The sequence below is a fragment of the Aythya ferina genome, assembly GCF_964211825.1.
Source record: "Aythya ferina genome assembly, chromosome: 1".
NCBI classification, from domain to species: domain Eukaryota; kingdom Metazoa; phylum Chordata; class Aves; order Anseriformes; family Anatidae; genus Aythya; species Aythya ferina.
This window is the reverse complement of record NC_140296.1, coordinates 140,386,836-140,412,653: the sequence shown is the minus strand read 5'-3', so window position 1 is coordinate 140,412,653 and position 25,818 is coordinate 140,386,836. Positions and strand designations below refer to the sequence as shown.

At 39.0% G+C, this 25,818-nt stretch overlaps 2 protein-coding genes across 11 annotated transcripts in view; one reads left to right on the top strand and one right to left on the bottom strand.

The window, feature by feature from the left end:
* The window catches only part of PTPRO (protein tyrosine phosphatase receptor type O), a 161,178-nt gene extending 153,368 nt beyond the window's left edge, over positions 1–7,810 (top strand). For all 3 annotated transcript variants that reach the window (XM_084525241.1, XM_084525240.1, XM_084525242.1), the window contains 3 exons: positions 1,911–2,046; positions 5,201–5,321; positions 6,465–7,810. In XM_084525241.1, the coding sequence (XP_084381367.1) occupies positions 1,911–2,046; positions 5,201–5,305 (241 nt within the window). In that variant the 3' untranslated portion in view covers positions 5,306–5,321; positions 6,465–7,810. The remainder of the gene's footprint in view (positions 1–1,910; positions 2,047–5,200; positions 5,322–6,464) is intronic.
* Positions 7,811–12,397: 4,587 nt separating this feature from the next.
* EPS8 (EGFR pathway substrate 8, signaling adaptor) overlaps positions 12,398–25,818 on the bottom strand; it is a 132,760-nt gene continuing 119,339 nt past the window's right edge. For 7 of the 8 annotated variants that reach the window (XM_084525293.1, XM_084525290.1, XM_084525289.1 and 4 more), the window contains 4 exons: positions 23,118–23,355; positions 19,483–19,663; positions 18,921–19,050; positions 12,398–13,795 (listed from right to left, as the gene is read on the bottom strand). In XM_084525293.1, the coding sequence (XP_084381419.1) occupies positions 13,682–13,795; positions 18,921–19,050; positions 19,483–19,663; positions 23,118–23,355 (663 nt within the window). In that variant the 3' untranslated portion in view covers positions 12,398–13,681. The remainder of the gene's footprint in view (positions 13,796–18,920; positions 19,051–19,482; positions 19,664–23,117; positions 23,356–25,818) is intronic. The other variant, XR_014694754.1, reaches the window with a different exon arrangement.

Genomic DNA, 25,818 nt, shown 5'->3' with positions numbered 1-25,818 from the left:
ATCATCTGGCCTTCTATTAATGCACTCACTCCCTGGGCCCCGCCAGGGTAGCTGCCGTGCTAGTAGTGATATCATACCAGATTGCTTCCTGACACAGCTCTCCCCACTGATTTCAAACCTCTTTGTGGCTTCTGGTGCAAGAGCCACTCACGATAGATTTTCAGAGAGACGTAAATAACCAGGTTGCAACGGATGAGTATGTATATGTTATGGTGACATGCTCCAGAAGGAAGTCGAGGCTTGATGAGGTCCGTGTCTGCCAGCCTTGCATCATCCACCTCATAGGCAGCGTTTGCATTGCTGCACAATGTGTCAGCACCCTCCAGCGTGATCTTTCCTGTTACTGGTCAGCACTCTGTTCCTTGCGACACACTTTCAAGTGCTCCTTTCCAGAAAACAGTCTTGTAGAGTAATGTCTTCTCAAGTTCCCAGAAATGGCACCTGGTCTTCGACCAGAATGCAGAACAACATGGGCATCTGTAAAAGCATCAAGTCATGCAGCCCTCCCCGACAACCTAATAGAGAAATTCATAGGGGATATTATTTTGGGAGTCCTAGTATCAAGAAGGGTGCTAGGAAGTCAGGGAAGAGATTTGAATGTAGGGCTGTGAAATTAAACTCTTTGTAATACTTAATTGTTCTGGGAAGGAATAGGAGAAAGCATTAGAGAGCTGGAAAACAACCAGCTCCTTTTTTATCTTCTTTTTAATATTCTTTTTAATCAGGATGCTCATACCAGCAGAGAGAGAGAGTTTTTTAGACAATATTTTAGCATATACTGTACTTAGACTACACAGATTAAAAGTAGCAATGTTCTGAAATAAGTGGAAGGGGTGGAGAAAGAACGTGTTGATAAACTCCTACAGCAATTGTTCTGAAGCATTAAAGAATGCACAAAACTGACATTTTTAGAACTTTTCCGCTTGTTATTTATGAATATATCAATTAATGAATCTGTCAAATAAGTAGATAAAAAAATCCGTTGTATTCCATTTGATATATTGATATTTTTTAAACAAGCACAAGAAGAAAAAAAAAAAAGACAACAACAAAAAAAACAAACCTGTTGCAACTTTATTGCAAATACTTCCAAGTCTTTTCTGAAAAATACAGCAAAACAGAAGAAACAACTTCTCTTAAGACACATGCTTCTCTCCTTAGTAGTAGAAACTCTGTTGGGACTCTATAAAATTGTACAAAACCTCTGAAACCACACCCATAATGAAATCAGACTTCAGTGTTACACATGAATTCACAATGCAAAGAAATATTTACACATTAGAAGCTATAAATCAACTCATTATGTGTTTGTTTTTCCAGTTGCTAAGCATCCCTGTACGAAAATGAAGATTTTTCAGCCAAGTGGTTGCCATCTATTTCTGTCATGCTCCCAAGGCAGAATTCCTGGAGCAAAGCCTCCTCTGGATGGTTTGTCCTTTGAGGATGAACACCAGTAGTGCAGTGCCTTTGCAAAGTCTCTAGTTCCCTGTACAGAGAGCTGTGGCATGGAATCATGCATTTCCTACCACAAATGCCTCCACAGCAGAACAGGGCTCTCTGCACTTATGGCTGCAGCTTCTGTAGTGTGGGATTTCTCATAACTTTGAAGGGAGCAGTGAAAAGTGGGATGAGCAGCCAGTTAAGGGCAGATGAGTGTGTGCATGTGCTTGTGAAAGAGATGAAGAGGAGTATATGAAGGTGAAATAATTGCAGAGCCATCCATCCCATACATTCTGCTTAAACAATGCATGAAGGCTTGCATGGCATTATATCCCCCAAATTAACCAACTTGTCTGACCTCAGATTAGCTACATCTGAGGTGCAGGACACCTGCTTTTCACACTACCACTGATTTTCCTGTGTCCACACCTGAAAAACCTAAATGTTGTTCTTGTCTGTGTGTTTTGCAGTGCTGGAGTGGGACGAACAGGAACTTTCATAGCCCTGGACCGACTCTTACAGCACATCCGTGACCATGAGTTTGTAGATATATTGGGCCTGGTGTCTGACATGAGGTCCTACAGGATGTCCATGGTGCAGACAGAGGTAGGATGCCCACTCAGTTCACTTCAATGTGGATGTATCATGAGACCTGTCTCATGCTCCTCTGCAGCATGCTTGTGTCCAGTGACTGGTGTTCCCCCTGAACACCTGGCAAAGCAGCTATGAGTAGAGACATTTAAGTTTTCATCTTCGTTGTAATATTGTCATGTTATTAATCTGCTGCATAGGTGATAGTCTGATAATAGATCTTCAATGTCACTGATGTCTTCCAGAGGGGATGGGCTGTTCTCACCTGAGAAATGGACGCGTAAAAATCCATTAGAGGAGATTAGCATTTGAAATTTTCAAACCATTTTGAAAAGTGTTGGACTTGCTGAAGGGATTAATTACTTATGAAGTGATACCAGTATTGGACAGCCATTCACAACTTTGAAAAGGGTATCATATGGTCAAGCATATGAAATAAGTTACATGATGGCAATACAAATACCCAAAGTGGAAGAGACAAAAGAACTCTAAGAGAGTCTGCCAGACACCCCCTCTCCCTGCCCCTGTATCTACTGGGTATTTCTTTTTCTCTTCTTGAGGAAAATGTCTGAATAGTCTTATTAGAATATTTGTATGGAAAAATATACAGAAACTCTTTTTCCAAAGCAGAAATTTTTATGCATCTGAAATGTTCCTGTTTCCTCTACTAATGATGGAAAGATTTCATGCACATTGTACTCTTCACTGGTTAGACACAGTGCAAACTGGCAAACCCCACATAGCTGGAAGCACCACCAATACTATTAGCAGCCTGAGTCTGGCAGATAATCTGTTGCCAAGGATTGCTTATCCCAGAGCAAAGCAGAGAAGATTTAGCAGGGATGGGAGAGGAAAAGGAAAACCTGCAGGACACCAGCTACTGCCTAGAAATGAATAAGGTCATTCTCAGGCCATTCTGGATCATTCCCATCAACCTGCCACTTTTTGTCACAATCCCCTAAATTAATCCAAAGGCACATCCTTATGTAAACACCAGAAAGCAAATCTTGGTGCTTTATTTCAGCTGCAGCTTCATTACCGCTCCAGAGGTGATGTGACTTTTTTCTTTTTAATGTACAAACTCATTGTCTGCCTGGGGCTGATGTCAGGGACTCAGTTTTGGTGGTTGCTGAGCTTCTGCTGCTACAGGCAGTGGCTTGTGCATCTTCTTACTGCCTGCTGCTGCCCGTCTTCTCACTGCCAAATGTGCAAACCCACATGTACAAATCATACCTCTTTTATGCACATACACACACGCGGTGAGAAGGCTTTTCTAACGCTCTTGCAAATTAGATCAGGATGAAAATGTTCCATGAACAGGTGCTAATATTCAGGATTAGATACCCGGGGCAGGATCAGACCTACATAGTCTGTCCATATTGGAGAGAGCAAGACCTACATCCTAAACTTGGTCAGCAAAGCTTGCTGTAATATATACAGGTGGCGGGGGGGGGGGGGGGGGGGGGGGGGGGGGGGAGGGAATATCCCTTCTCATGGGCATGTAGTGCCTGTCTGCAGTGGCCAGCTGTGGCCTGGGGTTTAGTTTTTGGGTTAGTGCAGCAGGGGGGGCCACAGCCCCGCCAAGCCTTGTGCAGAGGTCAGTAGGCGGCAATGACACTCAGGCACTGGAAGGATCGCCTTACAAAACCTGAAGGCACACACAGCTCACCTGGGTTCATGTTTCCTCACATGCTGGAAACTTGGCTGTGTCTGACAGAGAAGTTTTTAAAAAATGGCAGAAGCCCAAAAAGGGAGTTAGAGTAGAAAACACCCTGAATTGAAACCAGTCACTCCGAGTTAATGGGAGTGAGGAAATCCAGGCATTTCTGTGGTCCAGGACATGTTTCAAGCTCATCCTGATACCTGCTGCGATCAGCAGACCACTGGGGACAGGGACTGAAATCTAGACTCAGGTTTTGGAGCTTGAAACTGCCTCTGTCTCGGTAAAACTGTTTTTGCTTGAGAGCTACTCGCTCTCCGTGCTTGGTCAACATAAGGATTACTGGAGGATTCATCAGGGTTTGCTTTCTCTGCTTGGAATAAACTCAAATGATGACTGAGATTTAAATTTGAAATGCAGTGTTTCTCTGTATGATGATGTAATTCAGAAAAAGCAAACCATAACCAAAATTGAAGATATTCTTTTTGCATGGAAAACCTGTCCACAAATATAATGGTACCTGTGATTTACTCAACTTGCTTTCAGAGTCATTTGCACAGTGGGTGATAACTCCCAAAATAATTAAGTGCTCTGTGTGCAAAATCAGATTTTAGCATTTTACTGGTAAAGAAGTCAAGCATTAGGGAACATGGAGATCTTCAAAATATTTCAGGTGTATGTGTGGCATGGATGTAATTTGTTGTACATAAAGCATTTGGTTACTTTTCTGGGAATTAATTCATTTTCAGGCAATGTAATTATGCACTTCCTAAAGGCCATATAGAGCCTGCAAGCTGAAGACCTGAGACCATGTAGTGTCAGTTACATCTCTACCATGAAAAGACATCAAGTGCTGGGTTACTGCATGCCACAGGTCCCTGTAGTCGATTGCCCCTCTCTAACTGGTCAGCACCACAGCACCAACATTCCTTGTCCTGCAAAACTGCCACCACGGACTGTGTCAGAGACTGTGACAGTGAAGAGCTTAATTTCAGATTTAAATGGGAAAGATAAGTCGCACACACAGCAGTGCCATTGCTCAGGAGGAAGCATGTGACTTGCACTGTGGCTGTCGTCTGTACAGCTGGCATGTGCTTGCACAGCCCCCTCGTAGCACTGATTAATTCACACTCTGCAGTCAAAAGGGGAACTGTGAATGATAACAACTATTGTTTCTACACGCAAGTAAGATTTCCAGTAAACCACGTTATAAATAAGGCATTATCAATATCGGCCATCATTACACACATTGTTAGTAAGTAATTACAATGCTAGGGCAGATTTTGATGCTCAGGTAGATTTTGGTACTTCCACTACTCCTATGTGCAACAGCAAAGGGCTATTATTTGGGGAGCAGACTAGTCACTGTACATTGTGACGGGATGAGGAGGGAGCAACAGAGAAGATGTGCAAACTGTTACTATGACCTATTGAGCTGTTTCACTGTTCAGGCTTTTGTCAGGCTTTCTCAGCTGTGAAAATGCCCATTCATATGTTTCTTTCTTCCAGGAACAATACATTTTTATTCACCAGTGTGTGCAATTGATGTGGCAAAAGAAGAAGCAGCAGTTCTGCATCAGCGATGTCATATATGAGAACGTCAGCAAATCCTAGTTTGGAGTTACAGGTGGTAAGTCAGGCAAGCCTAGCCTTGTGCTATGCTCACGGCTTAGCATCACAGCTGCCTGGTAGCAACCAGTGTCATGGGGGCTTGCTCCTCACACTGCAGGAGCTTTGCTTGGGGTTTGGAGCTTTCTGAGCTTCATCCTCCTCAGAGGTGATATTGTGAGACAGTGCAAGCAAAAGTCCTTCAGCCTCTTGCATTAAATAAGCCTCCATGCTTCCCATGGCAGTGTAAAGGTTTGTTGGCTTACTTGTTCAAAGAGTAAGAGTGTCATGACATCCTGAGTTACTGTCTAATCTATGCATTCCCACTAGTTGTCCTACCACATGTTGCAAAGTGTAAAGGATTCAGGCAGAGGGAAGTTATTTTTTTGCATCGGTCATTCTCACGTCACTCCCCAGCTGCCAGGCTACCAAGGCCAGCAGAGGGTTTGGGCTGGGCTGTTAATACAGCTGGCCTGTCAACAGCTTCTCGAAGAACGAGATAGTAGCCCAAAAGCTTTGACAAGAACCTCTGGGGAATCAAGGAACAGGAGGCCTCTCAAACTGGTACCACCATTAGCCAACATCATGCTGATCCAAACAGCCCCAGTTACTCACTAAGTGCGTGAAGCTAGCCCAGTCCCCAGGTCAGCATAAAGCACATCACCGTGAACTACCAGTCCATGGTTTGTTGCCTTCTGTCTACAAAGCTCATGCAAGCAAACACATTTCCTTGCACAGTGGGGACAAGCTGTGAGGAGGTGAGTCACTGATGCTTGAGCAGCTGAGCTTTAGTTCATTAGGTGGCAGTAATAAGCCAGCCATAACCCTAACATTTGCTTTGAGGTGGAGCAGGAAACTGCATGCTTTTAACATAAACTGGCTTCTCAAGTAGCTGGTGGAAAGCCATGTTACAGGCTCCAACACTAGCCATCTCCACTGGGTTTCTGAGGTGTTGCACACTTCATTCCCGTGCCCATAAAATGAACCATGACTTTGCACATGCCTCACTTTTCCCTATGTCTATATAATATACTGTCTAAACTGAGCCCCAGAACCTAATTACTCATATGGGTGAGCTGTTGCAAGGATGTCTGGCAGAAATGAATGCTAAGATCCTTATTTATTTCCTTATCTAACGCATTCTGTCTGTGCTGTGCTGTTCCAGGTGAGACCATGAAGCACACCCATCTTCCCTTGCTTCCAATTTTTTTCTTTTGATGGCTCAAACTGCCAGCCATTCTGCCACGAGAGACCACTGCCTTGCAGTATGCGGACAATGAAAGAAAGAAACTTTAACTTTCAGAAGCACTGGGGAGACAAAGCCTTAACGAGCCTGCGGTGTCTTTTGAACTGTTTAATTTCTGGACATTTTTTTTAAATACTGGACCAAATTCAACCGAACAACATGAAGGAAAAGACACTATAATATGTGCATAAAATATGCATAGATTGTTCCAGAGCATTTGTTATGTTTGGTACTATCAGTTATTTTTTTTTCTGTGCAGGTTGGGCTTAAGGTTAAAGTAAGTGCAATATTTTTTTAGTGGTTTAATGAAGAGCTTTCTTCATGTGTCACTGGTCTGTGCTAATGTCTATAGGAGAGCAGGCATTGTTAGTATCTAATAATACCTCATTAGTGAATAGCGAGGCATGAACATACATGAAGAAATCTGGAGATTGTGAAGAGAAAAGGGGGGACGGGGGTGCTGGGTACCTAGATTGGGCTGTTTCCTACAGCCCTGACGTTCTATGCTTAGGGCCTGGGGAGACACAAGACCTAAGGAATGGATGGACCATCAGAAATCCAAACCACAGAGCCAAAAGCTGAAGCAGGCAGCCAACACTGAGGAACTGTGTCATTTTGGTTTGTGACAGCGCAACTACTAATTAAGCAGAGGGATTGCTCTTTTCACCAAACTTTTCAGTAATGCCATTAATCAGGATGTTTTTTAATCAAGGTGCAGCTGAATTTTAAGCTGGGATATCTTAGACTCCATTACTATAGCATTTAACTGTCTGAGCAGTCTATGGTGCCTATGCCCCTCATTTGTTTATTATTTTTAATAAGTATTAAACCTGTGTAAAAATGTGAAGCTGATTCAGGTTGGGAAAAAAAAAAAAGTGCTTTAATGGATGTAACTATTTCTCCGGGCTCAGAATTCACGGTGTTACACAAACAGTTGTTTTGGCATGTGAAGGGATGGTTATCGTTTTATTGCTACGAGGCTGCCAAAGTGTCAGCATGGATTCCTGCAGGGACATCGGGTCAGGGTGAGGGGCTCTTTTCTTTTTTGCTGTCAGTTTCAGTTCTAGTCAGAATAATTAGCTATATATTTTTTTGTCTTTGTATAATTCCGGTACATCATTGTGTATTGTGACATGGATGCTGTCAGAATGGATGTTTGATAGCATTTTGTAGCCTGTTGCTTTGTGTCACCTCATTGGAAGTTAGCAGCAATGGTAAATCAATGTAAACAAAACGAACTGAAAGTAAACACACTGGATTGCTTACCTGTGAAGAAGTCACTGTCAGCAAAGCAGCAAGTGCACCCCCATGTACTTCTTTCCTTTTTTTTTTTTTTTTTTTTTTTTACTCCACAGCTTGCTATCACCTGTCAGTGTACCAGGGTGTAGTTAGTTTTAGTTTAGTAGCTCAGCCACTTCCAGGAGCCAGATAACATCCTTCGAATGACATCCAATTTATTCTGATTATTTCAAAGAATTATTCCTCCAGCTGGTAAACAGGTATATATTCTTTTAACATCTACTCCATCACAGTAATGGTTATAATGGAAAACCATTTAAACTGTCCCACATATGCTATGCAAAACTGCGTAGACAACATAACCCTCAAATAAACCAGGTCCTTTTGAAGGGTATTGAAAGAAACAGGACTCCACCACTAATTATTAAATGGGTATGAGATGAATTTCCCTCTTACTTCTCTTTCTATGCATCTAATACCACTTTCAGAGTTTCCATTGAGCCCTGTCCTAAAGCAGAGCTGCCATATCTCTAAATAGGAAGCACAGAGATGGATGCGAATGGGCAGAGAGCCCTGTCTTCGGGGGGGGGGGGGGGGGGGGGGGGCAGACTGCTAACAAGAAAGGCTTCATTAATGTTATTTCACAAATGCACTTCAGCTGAAGGGCCTGCCATGTTATTAAGAATGGCAAAGATTTGCCCAGCCTAATTTGAAGAGAAGCCAGCATTATAAAAGAGCACAGGACAATTCAGACCTTGCCTTCATTTTTTTGTTTGTTTATATTTCACAGTGCCACTGCATGTTTACTTAGAAAATGTGTTCACCCCCTCTAGATAACTTCTAGCAAGGGAAAAAAAAAATCTTACTTTCTCATCTACTGCCTCTCTCCTGCTGTCCCTTGTCCACTGGTTCTACATTTATTATGGATTACAGCCCAGAGAAGCCATGTTGTTTTTAAAACACTGATGCACACACAAAATACCACAGCGTGAGCTGTCTGTAAGAGATCCTTGGCTGACCATATCAGGGTACAAGGTTGCTGCAAAGATGCCAAAAATCACAATGCTGCAAGCTATGCAGCCTGAATAGCCTGGTTTTATGTTTTTGAATGCATGTAAAAAAAATGCTCCAATTACATGGTAACAGGTGTATATTTTTCCTCTAATAGCTACTTCATCACAGAATCAGTTCTTATCAAAAACAACCAAACAAACCAAACTTCCTTCAGAAAAAAAAAAATCCTTTCCTTCCCTGTGTATTACTCAACTCTGCACACATGGATGTGTTGGGATAGCAGTGGAAACCACCTCTCCTGGCATTCCTCAAAACACAAGCAATAGGAGTGTCTGGGAGACAGTGTGGCTCAGAAGCAGCATGCAGAGCCTGTTAGCATGACTCGATACACAGCCACTTGTCCTGGTCAATGAAAGCCAGACCAAAAGAAGTTTGGAGTCATCCTGCATGTTGATGTGGTTTTGAATATCTGTCAAAACAAACCTTTTTTATTTTTTTATAATGAATTTCTTGAATTACGGGAACAGAACAACTCTGCTGATACTATATATGATCTATATCAATAGCTGTTGCATTTATAGCAGCTACAGACTCAAAGATAGGTTGGGAGGGCTGGGAGCTTTCACTGTTGTGGCAGGCAACAGTGGTGACTAAGCAGTTTCCCTGTTTTCTTTCATCTCCTGTTATTTTAATCTACAAATGTTAGCAAGAAATAGAAGCGCAAACTAATATCCTGATACTGGTTTTTGGTCTGGATGTCGGGGAATAAGTGAAAGTTCAAAGTTGCAACCTAAGCATGTAATCACAGGGAGACTAAAGAAAGATACTGAAGAGACAAAAAGAGTTTAAAAGGCACTTATTAGCTAGAAGTTAACATAGCAGCAGTAAAAAAAATCAACATGTTTCAAAATAGTTAAACATGGAACACAAAGCATTCTTGCAAAATTCCTCAGGTTTGCACTTCATGTACGTAACTCCACTGCTTGTGGCAAAGCTGGGAGGCTGAGCACAGACACATTCTTTCAATTATGCTTGATGTGCCTGACTCACTCCTCACACTGGGCTGCTTGTTTTGTGTTTTAAACATTGCACAGACTTCACGGGTGAGAAAATGATCATAGACAGACTGGGTTCCTACAAAATGGTGGCTTGGCCAGGAGCATATCCATTCATAATCATGTGTCCTTTATTCATGAGATGCAGCTCAGGAAAACAAGTGCAATATACCTGCTGGAACAAGGTATTCAGGCTGTATCTTGGTCATCTGTATGTCCTAAAAAAAACCAACCTGAAAACTCAAAATGCATTCACATACTATTTAAAATAATAATAATAACAACAACAACAATAATTCTGCTTGTTACAAGTTTCTTAATCTACATCATACCAGTTATCATGAGTATCTGTTCCCCAACACTGCCAGGGATGCTTTTTATTTCCCAAACACTGGTGAATACACTTAAAGTCACAGGAAGTTCAGCACATTTCAGAGTACCATATCATTTTGGATGCCTACTTTCACATAAAACATTGATTTCTGCACAAACAACATTGTGGAAGTCTACACATTTTTTCTGGGCTCCAAGTAACACCAATCTTTCCATAACACAATGCTTTGGGGTAATAAAAGGGTGTAGAAAAATCTCACTCATAAATCAAAGTTTGAGGAAAGCACTGTTTAGCATTTGAATTAATAGATGGTAAGCAACTTTGTCTGTCCACATGTCAACATTGGTTAGACATGTTCTTTATTAATCAAATGTGAGGTTTCACAGTCTTTTTCTTTCCTCATGCTGTCTCAGGGGAGGAAGCAGACTAAAGGACTGGGAAGAAGTAACTTGCTGATGTTACACAGTATGCGCTTAGAAAGCATAGAACTGCTGAGTGAGCATAGGCTGCTGAAACTCTCTCCCTCCACCCAGTTAAAAAAGCAGCCTTGAAGACAGCAAAATATGCAGCAATTCTTATGTTAGCAAATGGGATTCCTCTTTTTTCACATGTTGTCAGGCACTTAAAAAATATATATATGTTTTGTTTCCTTCTCAAAGGTATTTTTTCACACATTGCATCTTTCTAAAATATTAGTGTTAAAAACAACAAACAAACAAACAACTCACTGCTCAAATCCTACGGAAAACATTTGGAATGAAACACTGCATTTGACCATTGTTGATCATTCTCATTTAAGACATAGAATTTTGAAGAAAATGTTTTATTTTCATTTGGTTAACCCTAAATCAAATCTCCTTTTGCTTTCTCGTAACTGCCAACAGCTGCAAATCGAAAAGCTGCATAGTGGAGGTACGAAGCTCCCTACAGTGCTTTAAACCATCAAAGAAAACCCAGCAGAAAGGGGAATATCTGCCTTAATGGCACAGTTTTCACAGTCTGTTACACAGAAATCATGCAGTCTAATTTAGTGTAAAATACAACCATGAGCTGTAGTGGTATTACTATAATAGTAATAATAATAAAGCAACAACAAAAACTGCAAAAAGTCAAACAAAAAACAGGGAAAAAATATTGTCCTCATCCCTAAAGTATGTGGAACAGATTTCTTGTTAACCTGCTGAGTATCTCCAAAGATGTCTCTGAGCATACTGCCCGCATTCAGATTCCAAAAAAAAAAAAAGAAAAGAAAAGAAAAACACACACACACACACACACAAAACAACAACAACAAAAAACAGCTGCAAAATTACCTCTTTCCTCTCAGAGATGATAATATGGGTGCTTCTTCCAAGACCTCTGTGTACCAAACTCCAGAATGTCTAGAGTCTCAGATCTGGTGCCCCCTTTGGGCAAAAGCAACCATATGTTGAATGCAAGAATAAACTTGCAGACAATATGAATATTGGCTTTATATTTTGGTAACTAACAAGGACTGAGAGGTACGAATAACCACCACTATGGCTTTTATAGTATCAGATGCACTTTGCATGTGAAAACAGAGTGACCCTAATTTTTAAGTGCAACTTTCAAAGATCTTTTTAAAAGTTTCTTACTCCTGTACTTGCAAGTAATGGAAGAACTTTTGTAAGAATAGTTTCAGATTTTCCTTTATATGGTTAGTCAGAGGGCTGTACTATACAGCGAACATGCTTCAAGCTAGGTATGGACACTGGTATATATGGACACTAGGTATATACATAAGGTGCAGAAAAGACAATTTTAAACTTGGCTGAGAGAACAGTTCCTATCTTTCGAGGACTGGCCTTAAGCTTTAATAATAGGACAGGCATCGAGACAGACAATTTTCTCCCCTAAAGCTATGTGTATAGGTTGAATGGTTGTAGTTATGCATGTTGTCCAGTTCAAATGTCTCCTGCAGGAAGAATGCAATTGGGAATTGCCATTTCTTTAACTGGGTAAAAAAGTCAAATTCTTGGCAATTGCTATGGGGTTTGGAATCTTCAGTTAGGCAATCTTCACTTCCTGACTCATTTCTGGGTAAAGACCACATTTCAATGAGAGGCGTAGCATCGATGTACTTTCAACAGGTGTAAAGAATATATGTAGAATGTAATACTATAGACAGACACATAACCAACACACAACAATATTTGTAAGGACATTTACAATAAATGGCACTAAACACCTTTATTAAGATTTTAATTTCTTTTATGAAAAAATGAATAGGATTCTTTTTTTCCTTCTATGAAAACGAGCAAACTAATGGCAAAAATCAAGAACGCTTTCTTATTTCAATACCATCTTTGTAGCCATAAAGATACAACTATTTGACAAACAAGAAATACTGTTTATTGCAGACTAAGCTGATTCATGTGAAAAAGGCACTATGTAACTTAATCAAACCAGATAATCAAATTTGTCTAAATTAAGTGATATTATATATTATATATAATACATATATTATATATAAAATCACAAAACCATGTGAAGTAACAGAATATTTTTGTGAAAAAAAAATCATTGCATCTTCAAAAATAATATTTGCTGAAAAGGATGTTTTCTTTTCTCCCACTTTTGCCTCCAGGAATCCAATTTTCCAAAACATTAAATTTATAATGGAACAATAGCTTTTTACATATGGAAAACTGACATCTGGGATCAACACACAAAGTCTAGATTAAACACTGTTCTTTTAACAGGTTAAGTTACAAACAAAAAATGCAAGTATATTAAAAAAAAAAAAAAGTAATTCAAATTGTTTCATGGCTACCAACAGCAGATCTGTCCCCCTCTTTGAGCTGAATTGTATTACTATTTTCTGTTCATTCCTTCTTGTGCAATATTATGGTTCATTATGAGTGAAGTATAGATAAAATCAAAGTACAGAGTATTATTTTGCTATAAACACCCTCATTAGTAATAAAACATCTTGGGAGTGATGCAAGAAAGATTCAGTCTATGCTGGGCTGCTGTTCATTCCCTAAATGTTTCCTCTTCGATTGCTGGCAACAACGACTTAACTAAACATCCTGCAGCTGAATGCATGACAAGAAAGACTGAGCCAAAAAGACAGAGTTGCAAAGCTGGCGATGGAATTCAGAATTGTATTATTACTGAAGGGTTGATATGCTTTTTATTGCTATCTCAGCTTTCCTAGGATGGATCAAAAACAAAGCCACATTCCAGTGTATCTGTCAAGGAATGGTTAAAGCCAAGGCCCATCTTTGGGTGTAAGTGACTCAAATCCTAATAGTTTCACCTGTCAGGAACTTCCGTTGGATTTCTCAGCTGTTAATTTTTAATGATGGGAAGCCAGCAGCAGGTTCTTCTGGGGAGACTACTGTAAGTTTTCTCTATGGTGGCTAGTTAGGATTACACTGTATTAAGACATTCCCCTTCACTGCTTCCTAAAGCAAAGCTGGATGGTATAATGCTATGGACAATGGAATTAAAGAAAAGAGGAAAGACTTTTAGTGACTGCTTCCTTCATCAAAGGACTCCACACCTGAATCTGAGGCAGCTGCACTGATTTTTTCTTGTCTTCTTCTCATAATTTCTTGCAGTTCTGAACTACCACTGTTAGCCTGTAAACAAATGAAAAAACAGTTAATTTGAGTTTTTACACAGGATGAGGTTCTACTTACAGGATTTTATTAATGTTTGAACAAGTTAAACACACCTTGCAGCTCTAAAACAAAAACGCACTATGAATCTGGTTAAATAACATTGGGAATATGAAAGGATTTACACTATTCTTTAATGTGGACCACAAAAGAGCCTGCAGACTGTTAAAAGTGCCAGCTTGACTTTTAACACTGCTGAGCATTTTTACTTCTCATGCTAGCCCCCATATGTCGGATATTTAAGTGGTGAAATATAGCATCAGTAAATACAAAGTTAAAGTCCAACAGGTTTGCTAGGATTCCACCCTTGAGTACTTAAAAATCAGGACAATCATATTTAGAAATTAAAGCACATAAACTCATGGGGTTTTAGATTTATGTCAACAAAAAATTCATGCATGCACATGGGTTTGCACAGCCACGGCCTAAGTAAGGATTCAAATACTTAATCTAAGTAACCCAAATTACACAATGCTCCATCATGGATTTGCTGTGAAGAGATGCACAGTCTTCAAACTCAGAACAGAGCAATAAGAACTGAATCATATTAGTGCATTAGCAACAGTATTACCTGAGAACAATACTGTGGCTTTAATTCACATTTAGAGTGAAATAAAAAAGAAAAAGGTTCTTCTGAGCTACTGGCAAACAGATTTCTTTGTCAATGTAAATGAAGTTATTAACAAGGCTAGGACACATCCACTAGAGCAGAACTTTCCAAAGCACGCATGACTTTGAATAAGGCAAGAAGATTATAAAGCAAGATCCATAACAGCTAGTGTTATTTGCCTGTAACATGACCTTCCAAGCTTCAAAGCTAGGTTCCAAAATATCCTCTCAATAAGGAAGCAGAAACTGTTTTTGAAATATGTAAAACAAGTTTCAAGACAGTTATGGGGAAAAAATCCTTCCATTGATTCTTCAGCTTCTTCAAAATCCTTCATTTCTTAAAATTTATCTCATGACATTAAGTTTAATTTAGATTTATCCTGTTAGATCCATTACAATGCATTATCTGATACTATTACCTGGCAGACAGGTTGAGCATCTACAGGGAGAGGGGCTTGTCCTAGCTAAATTACTATTGCTCTCTCCCCTTCTCCCTGGGTGGAAGGACAAAGCAAAGGGCGTATAACTGACTCCTTGAAGGTGAGAGGGCACTGTATTTGTCTTAATTCATCTTGTTCTTGCCCATTTGGTTTCAGATACAGAGCAGTAGTCACCCATTACTGAAATCATGCATAAAAAATGTTAGCAAATACCTGGCAACGTGCTTTATCAAAGGTCATAAAGAAATATATTTTCTGCGAAGGACTGAGCAGCCAAGGCTGAAACAGTTTACCTTCCTGATACCATCAGTAACAGCATGACTGATGGGCTTGAAATGCTGCTCAACTAAACAAATTGCAGTATGTCATGTGGCCCAACACAACAGGCACATCCTGCTGAGACAAGGTATAACATAGCTAAGTAGCCTAGGGCTGCTTTGGAGAATACAGTTTTTGGAACAGACTGCTAGACCTTGGCTTCTGATCTACCCAACTTAGTCCCTAACCAGATCATGAGGTATCAGTAAGCCCCATCATTCAATCCCACTTCTACCTCTGTGTTTTTCCTTTTACCTAGGTGCCCAAGAGAATAAGCTCTATTTCCAGGCAATTTGATACACATACTAGATAAACTATTTTGAAGTGTGGCCATGCTTTCCACTGATGGAATAGGAAAATAACAGTAATGTAGACCTGAACTTTTTGTCATGTCTAGAGATGACAAAGGTGGTGTTCAGGATATTCTATCTCTATGCTTATCTTCTGATTAATGTTTTTCAACACCAGAACTTGAAATGCTTAACAAAGGTTGAGGAAATGCACACAAAAAAAATCATAATAACTTTACAATGAAAAAGTAAATCCCTACAGCTGACTAGCCAACTTGCTAAAATGCCTTATATGTTGCATAAAAAGTGAACTGAAACTCTCTGGAGCAACCTCAGTTCCTCAGAGGGGTAATCTGATCAGTACAACGTGTGGTGCATCCTATCTTTCATCTTCCTGAGATGCTGCTGCTACCACCACCATATCTTCTGACAGGAAAGAAGTGTTTGTCCCTGGCTATGGCCAGCTCTCTGCCATCTGACATGCTGTTCTTGCATAGAGTTTTCTTTTTGCTTTTGCTTGGCCAGGCCTAGAAAGCTATTAAACGCCAAATACCTTCCCCATATTCACAGTCTGTTCCTTGGTCATGTTTATACAGGTACAACACAAAGCTTCGTTTGATGTTTTATACTCTGTTTTGATTCAGGATTGAATGGAGTTACCATGAAAATAAAGTTTAAAAAAAAAAAAAAAAAAAAAAAAAAGAAGTAGTAATGGTACCTATTCATTTTTTTTCCTCAAAAAGGTAAAATTACTAAATTCCAGTAATGATTAGAACTGGAACTCCAATTTTAAAATATTAAATTCTTCTGCCTGAGGCAGAAGAATATAAAAAATAATATGAATAACAAATAAAAAAAAAATGCAGCTGCATAAAGGTGAAGATCTGTTTATCAGTATTGGGGAATGCAGACCCAAATCCGAGAGGCAGGGATTGTATGAATTGAGATGGTATGAATCGAGAAGCATTTGTGGAAGATCCTAGGTAGAAATAACAAGCAAAGACAAGGCAGGGAGTTCTGTAACACTAGACAATGCATGGGTTTGTTCTGACTCCAGCTGTTACTGTTATTTATACTTAGCACCCAGGTCATTTACAGAAATATGATTACAGTAGCACAAGTGATTACAGTAGAAAGGATGTCAGAGCTACAAAACTTCATGTAAAGTTGTCACTTCTAGGACAAGTTGTCACTTGTAGGACAATTGCTTTGGTCAAGCCCATAACCTAGTAACTACTTATAAAAAGCATTCAGTTATGCTTGATTGTACAACAGGTACAACAGGTATGCGTGCACTTAAATACTTCTGTAATTAGAAACATTTCTAGTTTGAGCAGTAAAACACAACCTTATTTGGAAGACACAAGCTCACGTATGCTGTGTAGCATAGACATTTTGGCAATGACTGATGGTACTCATTCCTATAGATTCTCTTAAACATGGATAGCCTTCGTGAAACCTGTGTCATGAAATACTGCATAGACAAAAAGGAAGACGTGTGTTCACGTTCTGTGCAATGCAGCACACAAGCTAAAGCAATCAGGAATTGCTTCAGTTCTGAATTCATCAGTTAAACCTCAAACAGTTGAAGCAGAAGTAAGGATTTGCGCTACATTTTCACTAACAAAACCCAACAACCTTGCTTAACTCTCAGGACCTGTTTATTAACACGTGTAGAGCATTTATTAGACATGTTTCAACTCCTCAGTTTCCTGCAAAGTAAGCCTATCTGGGGCAAGCAGAGAAACAGCACAGAGGAAAAAAGGATAGACCTCTACAATCCTGTGGATCTCTGGTTTTCAACTTGACTTCCACCAGAAAGGTGAGGAGTGCTTTCTTAGATATGGAAACTGAAACCCACATACACGCCTAGCATAATCATGAAGTTAGCTTTACACCCTACTAGGACATCAGTCAGGTCCTCTGGCAGGGCACATTGTTCTTAAAAGGAAATGCTCTTTCAGGTGCCATGTTAAAGCTCGTATTTCTTTTATCTCCTCCAACAAGTCAGCATCTCTGAAGTATATAGATTACATTTCTCTTTTAATGACATTCTGAAACACGTTTGTAAGAATCATTCTATTTAAGAAAAATGAAAATAATCCCTACTTTAAAGTTTTAAACCATAACATATTTACTTATGATGATATGGGTATAAAATTGTTTTAAAGCTATTTTAATAAGCAATTTCTTGTTTCCATCTCAGTAAACAAGGCCTTCTTTATGAAACTGAAGATTGCTGACATTCCAGAAAAGTTTAAGAATACACATATATCTTCACTAGGAAGTGATGGATTGCATTGGACTGTAGTGACATACTCTTAAGAGTAAAAGTGAAAAATTTCTCCACTCCTCTCACAGGAAAAAAGGGTTTGAAGAAAAGGAATAACGCAAGTTTAACAGTGTTAGAAAGCAATTCTCTCTATTCTACACTAATCAGTAAATCATAAGATATGCATAATTTTAAATGTATTTTTAAAAATAGGCCTGGCAGTTAAATCTTCAAATCAACCAAGTTAGTCCTAGTTTTGTGAGGGAATAAAGGGATATTTTAATCTTTTTTTCATGATTTTCTTTTAAACAGAATGTGAAGATTATAGCTTCTTTGTGGGCTAGTCTCAACTCTAGATATTATCTAGTCCATTTCTCCATTTACCACAGCAAGATTAAAATAAAAAATTCTCGTATTTTCCTGATTTTCAATTGATAAGCTTTCTCCCTAGCACAAATATCAAAGATTTTAAGGAGTGTAAGGAACAATACCACTGCAATTAAAGAAAATTGTTGCAGAGCAATGAATACAGAAGCACCGTGTATTTGTCTATGGCTCAGTAATTCTGCTATCACAGTATCAAATGCATTTTGCTACTCTTAGGATCCACCAATAAAGATTCCCCGGCTTTTGACCTGAAAGACCATGAGATTCAACAGCGTACTCTCACTCTGTCACTTTCACACAACTAATAAATCAAATCTCCTCTATGCAGATAGTGCAAAACTGACACATCACCACCAAAAGTACCTGGAGAACCTGTTTGTCCATGTACTGGGCTGAGCAAGAAGCAGAAAGAAAGGCATTTCATGCTCTCCTCTTGTTTTCCCTAAAGTCCCTTTTGGCTCACCTGTCTTTTTGCAGCTGTAGGGAGCCTGACTATAACACTCAACCTCTTTTGCTGGAATACCACTGTACACTTTTTCTAACACTTTGTGGAATCTTTAAGAAGAGGGCAGAGGTTCCACCTGGTCTTTTTGAGGAATGCTGTTTCAATGCGTTTATACCAAATAACCCAGGTAAAAAAATGTGTATCAATGTGATGGGAACAGCATGAAGAGCTATTTACTTCTTTACATACAAAAAAAGGTTACTCAAATCCTATTTCTCAGACATCAGCAAGCCAGTGTTAGGCTAGTAAGAAGCGTTATACATACCTCCAAAGCAGACTTTTGTACCGTAATTTGGCTGTAGACTCTAGACCCTTCTGGGCAAACAGTCTTCAGTTCGTCTTTATTGAGGGAGAAAAGCTGTGCACCCGTCAGCACACCAAGGCTGTTAACAGTCCTGAGGTCACAAGAAGGAGCAAGCAAGAAATAAGCAGAAATACAATGGGCTAAAGGGAAGAAGGTGGTTCTCTTCATCCCTCACTAGAACAGAGCTACCGAATCAAGTCTAAACTGCGAGCAAAAGAACACTTCAAGTCAATTCAGTACCTGTCATAGCCAGTACATTTTGGTGAAGGCTGATATGCACTTTTTTTTTTTTCAAAATACATATAGATATCTATAACCATGTAGAAATATATACAAATATATATATGCATTCATATGTATATAAATATATATTTGCTAAAACAAATAATATTTTCCAAGAGTGCAGCTGACACGCCTTGATTTTCAGACAGCTGCTTGATTTCAAAAGCAGGCAGACCATACACAACTTACTGACAGGAAAATCATTTTTTGGAAGCTTTCTTACATTTGTCCTCAAACTTACACAGGGTTGAATCCTTTGGACTGCAACCACGCTTTCACATCGTCAGGCGAGGAATCGTAAGTGATGTTCACCACCGGGATGTTTGGCCGTGGCACGTGGAACTTCCTCTGGGCAGCGCTGCGGCCTATGGTGAGCCGGTGAACAAGTTCGTCCTGCACCTCCTCCATCTGGGATTTCCTGCCTAGAGAGAGAAGTGCCCCACAGAAATTATTCTCAAGGGTGCTTTACCAAAGCCAGGTGATTTCTTACACTCCACTTTAAATCTTAAACATTTTTTTTTCTTTAAAGATTTACTCATTGGCTCTAATTGAGTTATTATTTCCCTTGATCCCCTGGGGAGATTTCGATATTCCTAATCCATTTGCAAAACAAAACAAGCTAAATAAATATATCCAAGTGAGACCCTAGAAAGAAGAGATAAACTTGATGTTGCAGATGTATGCAGATCAGTCTAGCCCTCAAGCTGTACAGGAAAATGGGTACAGAAGGTTGTTCAATTGCCATAGTTTGAGTTTCTTCCAACAGAAATATGATATCGTGAAAATGAAAAAAAAAAAAAAAAAAAAAGGAAGAAAATAAGATTCTTTTCACTGTGGAAAGTTGATTACTTCATTGCTCAAGTTTTTGGTTCAAATCAACGTAGGCAAAAAAAAAAAAAAAAAAAAATCACTGCTACTGAAACATACCACCTCACAGCTAACACATTAGTATACTAATAAATTTTTTCAAGGGATTTTAAGAAAAGACCACAAAAGATAATTTGAATCCACTTCAAGCCTCAGCAGTGCAGCAATGGTTGGCTGACACAATGTCATACTTCAATATAAAAATAGCAACAAAAAAAAGTAGCTGACTGTCATATCAGAGACATTGGAACTGGGGCAAGAACTTTTTTTTTTAATTTATTTTTAATTAAAACCAAATTATGCAAATTTGCATTCCCACAGAACCCCTTTGTCTGAAACATTCAGTTTTAAGGCTGGCCACTAGCAGACAACAAACTGAAATGCTTTTCATTCGTTTCACACAATCAATTATGATGATACTGACTTCTTTTAATACATAAAAGATGTTCTGTGGATGATTTCACAAAAAAATAGGTAGAACCTGAAAGGGTGCAAATATCTTCTCAGGCACAGAGAACATAATGATTTAACACCCTTAATCTCTCCATGCAGTAACTCTGGTCTTATTACAAAAATACTTTGACATGCAACTGTAAGTGAACTTGAAAATTCTCAGGATTTCCTTGTTTTTAGTTTCCTTTATTCAACAGTCACATTTTCATACACAAAGAGTAACTACATCAACTTCTCTGATGCATTCAGGTGGCAAAAGTCATTCTTTTCCTCCTGTTACACTGACAGCAACAGAGAAAAAAGACACAGTATCATACGGAAAAACTGTAAGATATTAAAATTTTTCATTCTCTTTTTTCCTTTTATATTCTCCCAACACTTTTCCAAGGATCTACCTCTCTAGCCAGTTGGATCAATAAAAACAGGGCTTTTTTTTTTTTTTTTTTTTTTTAATAAAACCATCAGAAGAAGAAAAATCCTCATCTTAACTATTTTCTTTTTCTTTTCGTAAAATAGCCCCAGGCTGGAAGTGGACAAATATCTCTAGCAAAGCATTTGAGGCATTCAGACCCCATCAGTATTTTTTTTTCCAGAGTGTGAATTGGAAGCTAAAATGACGTGCTCAGTGGTACGTGAAGGTCTGAGAGGGGATATATGAATAAAACCTTTAGGCAATGTTAATGAAGCATGCACCAGTTATTTTCCCCAAACAGGAAGACAGAAACAAAATTGCTATCGTCCTTCTATTTACACAGACTTTGAAAGACCTAGGTTTTATCCACACCAAGACTATATCAGAAGATAAATATTTAGCTGGTAGGTAACAGATCCTTACTATTGTTTGATACGTTACCATAAACAAACAAAATACACTCAGTACCAAGTGCTCGGTACCCTGATCTTTGCAGGGTGAGGTGGGTGCTCAGGCAGCAGCTGCACAGCAAGGGCTGCCCATTACTGTCACAGAGGCAGATATTTTCCAAGGACACTGAGGCACCTGAAGTCCATTGAGTGGGTTTGAGTTAAAGCCCCCGGTGAGGGCACGAATCTCAGGAATGGCCTCTGGCCTCACTGGAACCTAAGGGGGCCACAGAACATGTCTTGTAACCACTACAGCAACCCTTTGCACCTCATACCTACAGCCAGAACAGTTCCCCATGAACAGGGGAAGTTCATTCTCACTTTACACCTCTTTTAAAACTGTTCTGGTTTCTGTTTTTTGGTGTTGTTGTTGTTATTGTTGTTGTTTGTTTGTTTTATTTTAAGTGTCAAATCACCCAACAGAGGACAAGGGCAGAAGCAGGCCCTACTCTTTCTTTGGGAAGCTGCAGCAAAGCACATTCCTCCCGCAAGGCTCAACTCCAGTTATAATTACAATCTTTAAAGTCTGTTCCATGAAAAAACTAAAAACGTCCCAGAGCCTTCCTGAGTTTAGAGCTTTGGAGGGAGCTGGTCTACCTCCAGGCAATGCCAGAGCAGGCATATCCAAGGAGGCGTGCTTCCCATCCACTGGTGATGATGGGGAAAGAAGCCCTCTTCAGAAAGGATTACACTCAGTTCCAGTTTTTAGCTCAAGTGGAAGTCGGATTTTCTGATAAGGCAGGGGACTGGAAAAGCTGTCAATTCCTGAACTGCAAAAGCTCATTATTTTAACAGCTACTGTGTTAGTAGATATAGCAAATGCCTGCATGAAAGTTTCAGTTATTTTTAATCTAGGCAATTTCAGTGTTTAAAGTACATTTAGGAGAGAAATTATTGGCTGATTAAATAAGTTATTTTAACCAAACTGCTTTTTAGTTGATACACAGTAGCAGCTTCAGCAGCAGCTATGTTTTAAAATTACAGGGATGTCTAAAGCAGATTATTTCATGACTGCCACACACTGCTGGATGCAGGTTACCATGTTTTTCCAGCTAAAGGGCTATGGATTACATTCTCTCATCCTCCTGAGACAAGGACACACTAATTTGCTCAGTGGCCCACCAGTTGCTGTTGCTTTGACCAAGCTGAGAGGTCCTGATTATAAAAGATAAGACTCCTACAACACCATTACAGCATGGTTTCTATGCATCAGCCAGACCTGTAAGTCCTGTTGCAGGCCTTGGATACATGTTTCAGAAAGGTACAAATTCCTTAGAAACATGGATGACCACTGATGGAAGTGTAAAAACAGTCTAACTGGTTTCAAAAGCGATTTGGATTGTAATGCAGTAACGATAATGCATTGCAAGCAAGCAATGTACATTAGCTAGAGTATCAGCATGGGCATTTACAGTGTTGAAAACCACTGACTGAAGATCCTAAGTAGTCATAAAGCGAGAGGATGTACTGCTGTTTTAGGCCTAGCGTAAGTGCAGAAGCGTTTTGCTCCTACTCACCATCATATTTGTATAGAGAACACTGTAGTTAGAAAATCAGTATTTTAAATAGGGGGTTAAAGCGAAATATTTCATAAAAATTTATCTGAAACACGAGGTTTTCAGGAATTCAAGGATTAAGCAAAAGATGTAGGGATGGTAGAAATATTTTTTTTTCTTGCTTCTTAAACAAACTTACGATCCACAGGAACTTGTTTGTTCCTCTGGCTGTCTCGTGCGACACTACCACCGCTGTCGCTAGAGGTGCTGCTTTGGCGGCTGATGGTTGCAGGCGCCTTGGGCACAGGAACCGGTATAGGTGCTGGTGTGCTTGGAGGGAGGGGGACAGCTGCGGGCACAGGAGCAGGTGTTGGAGGTGGTGAAGGAGTAGCAGGAACTGGACTGGGTTGTTTTGCGGCATAGTCTGTCCTTTGTTTCTGAAAAGATGCAGAGAGACTTGGTTCAACAATAAAACTTGGACAAGAAGTTCGACAAACTCAGGCTTCTGAAGAAAAAGCTGGGGTGCTTTGCACCAACTGAGTTCATTTACTGAACAAAAACATCCTTCTTGCCAGAAACAGTTTCAAAATTTGCCAAAGCTTGATTTGGTATCATTGTCAGGCATAGAACTCAAAACAATCACATCATATGAAATGCATTTATTTCTTTCAAACATATTATTTCTATAAATAAAATTGTTTTAAAATTCTGAACTTTATTATCTGGCACTTTTGAACAACTTCCAAAATTTTTTAATTGTTGGAGTTTATCAGTATAAAAACATATGTTTTATAGAAGTTATGTTAAAAATAGTGAAAAATGGACATGTCCAGCCACACCTAAGCCTGACTAATGATTTAACTTATGAACGTCACCAAATTGGAATAACACATTGTTTCTTAAGCTGCAGACAATTTTTAAGAGGTTCCTGCTCCTCCTACCTATTCAGGAGTGCCATTTCAGCTATTTGTATGAGCACTAACAAGCCACCTCAATGCAACAATGCAATTAAACAAACTCCACAATTCTTGGAATAAATTCATCCCAAAACTTTTCTAACAGCATGCAAATTATCTTGCTGTTAATAGCTAGCTGGCAGATGCCTCAAAATAATTTGGGGGAATAATTTCTTCTCTCCTTTGCCTTTAGAATGGTGCCAGTTACGGGAAGAGACATGCATATTCTCAAAGTAGTCCCAATGACAGGCAAGCCCAGAAACTTGTAACTAGCTTATGTTACTTTTTTCTTTCCAACAATTCCAATTTCAAAGCTCACTGTTTTAACACTGCTCCCTCTCTGCAGTTTTAGAATAACACAGCTTGAAAGTTTAATATTAAAGTTTACTTGCTCAGTACTGATGTTTCATTTCTTAGTTATGAGAAGTCTGCTTATTTTGGTATGAAAATAGAAGAGTACTTTCCCCAGACTCATTGCTCCATCCTGAAATAACATTTACTATTTCCTTGGAGGCTGAGGGTTTATGGCAGATCAAGTAGAGAAATATTTGTAGGAGCCATATGTTAGAAACTGAATAGCACATCACTGCCCCGTCAACAAGCAAACCTTTATAAAATGTCAACAACTGCCCTTATACAGGAATCCTCCACTTGGTGCATCTAACCGATGGGCGAGGCATTTTGTAGCGCATATGAACTGGGATTGTAAACACTAACCACTACAGGGTTACACCAACCAAAAATTTATCCCATCAGTTTCTATAAAGCCTAGGAAAAAAAAAAAAGTATTTTGCTTCTCTTAGATCATTTTTCACTTAAATTGTAGTAGTCAGCTACTGAAGCAAACATATAGTCCTACAATACATTCTCCATTAAACCTTTTCAGTTTCTGTTCTTAGCATGTAAAAAACATTTGTATGGATCATTTTGTGTTCATCTGGTGCAGTGCACTGTGGAGAGGGTTTTTTAAAAAAAGTCATATAGCTGACTTTTCAGTATTCTACTATTGTGATGTGAAGACAATAAAACACTTTTTAAAATAAAATCTCAAATGCCAAAAAAGTGAAATGTAGAATATAAGAGAACAAGCAGAATGTTGTATATTTAAGAAATTTACATAGAGATTTACTCTGATATATCCAAAATTATGTTAATTTAAGAATTTCACAGATTTTAAAATTTTCTAACAATATAAATAAAATCTGCCTTTTGTTCACAGATTCATATTTCTAGACTACTACCACCATGCATGTCCTTGGCCTTCTTAACCAACATGCAAAGAAAAAGCACCCCTCTTTATGGTAGAGAGGATTCATTACAAACCAATGCATCAACTGCATGTCACCACAGTCACAATCCAGAAGTGACAGCAAAACATTACATATAGCTCTCAACAGATGATACTAATGTTGTTTCTGAAACATGTAATCCCATACTGCAATCACAAGCCTCATCAAAACGACTTACTGCATGCTGGAGTGAAAATAAAAACTGATCTGGAAACATCACTCAAATTCTAAATTTAAAGATGAAACAACATTGAAATACACTTCAATTTTTGTTGAACACTGCACAAAAAACAATTATACACTTGAATCAATTTAACATTACTTTTTTTTTTTTTTAACATTTCTTTCTTTAATTCCAGATATTCTGAGGACATCCACATATTCATCCCATCACTTCTATCCATTGCTACAAAGAAAACAAGCATGCACTATGGAATTTGGTAACTACACAGTCTAAAAGAGTAATTTTTGAGGTTCAAGTCAGAATAGTAATTTTGTTACCTCTGAAAGCTCTCCCAGCAATTGCTGTGAGGAAAATAGAGTAAATCATACCAAAAAGTATTGTTAGTAAGGTAAAAAGTAACCGCCTCACACATCTTTCCTGAAATTTCACACACACTAGCAATTTAAAAACAAAAGAACATCAGTGCTAATA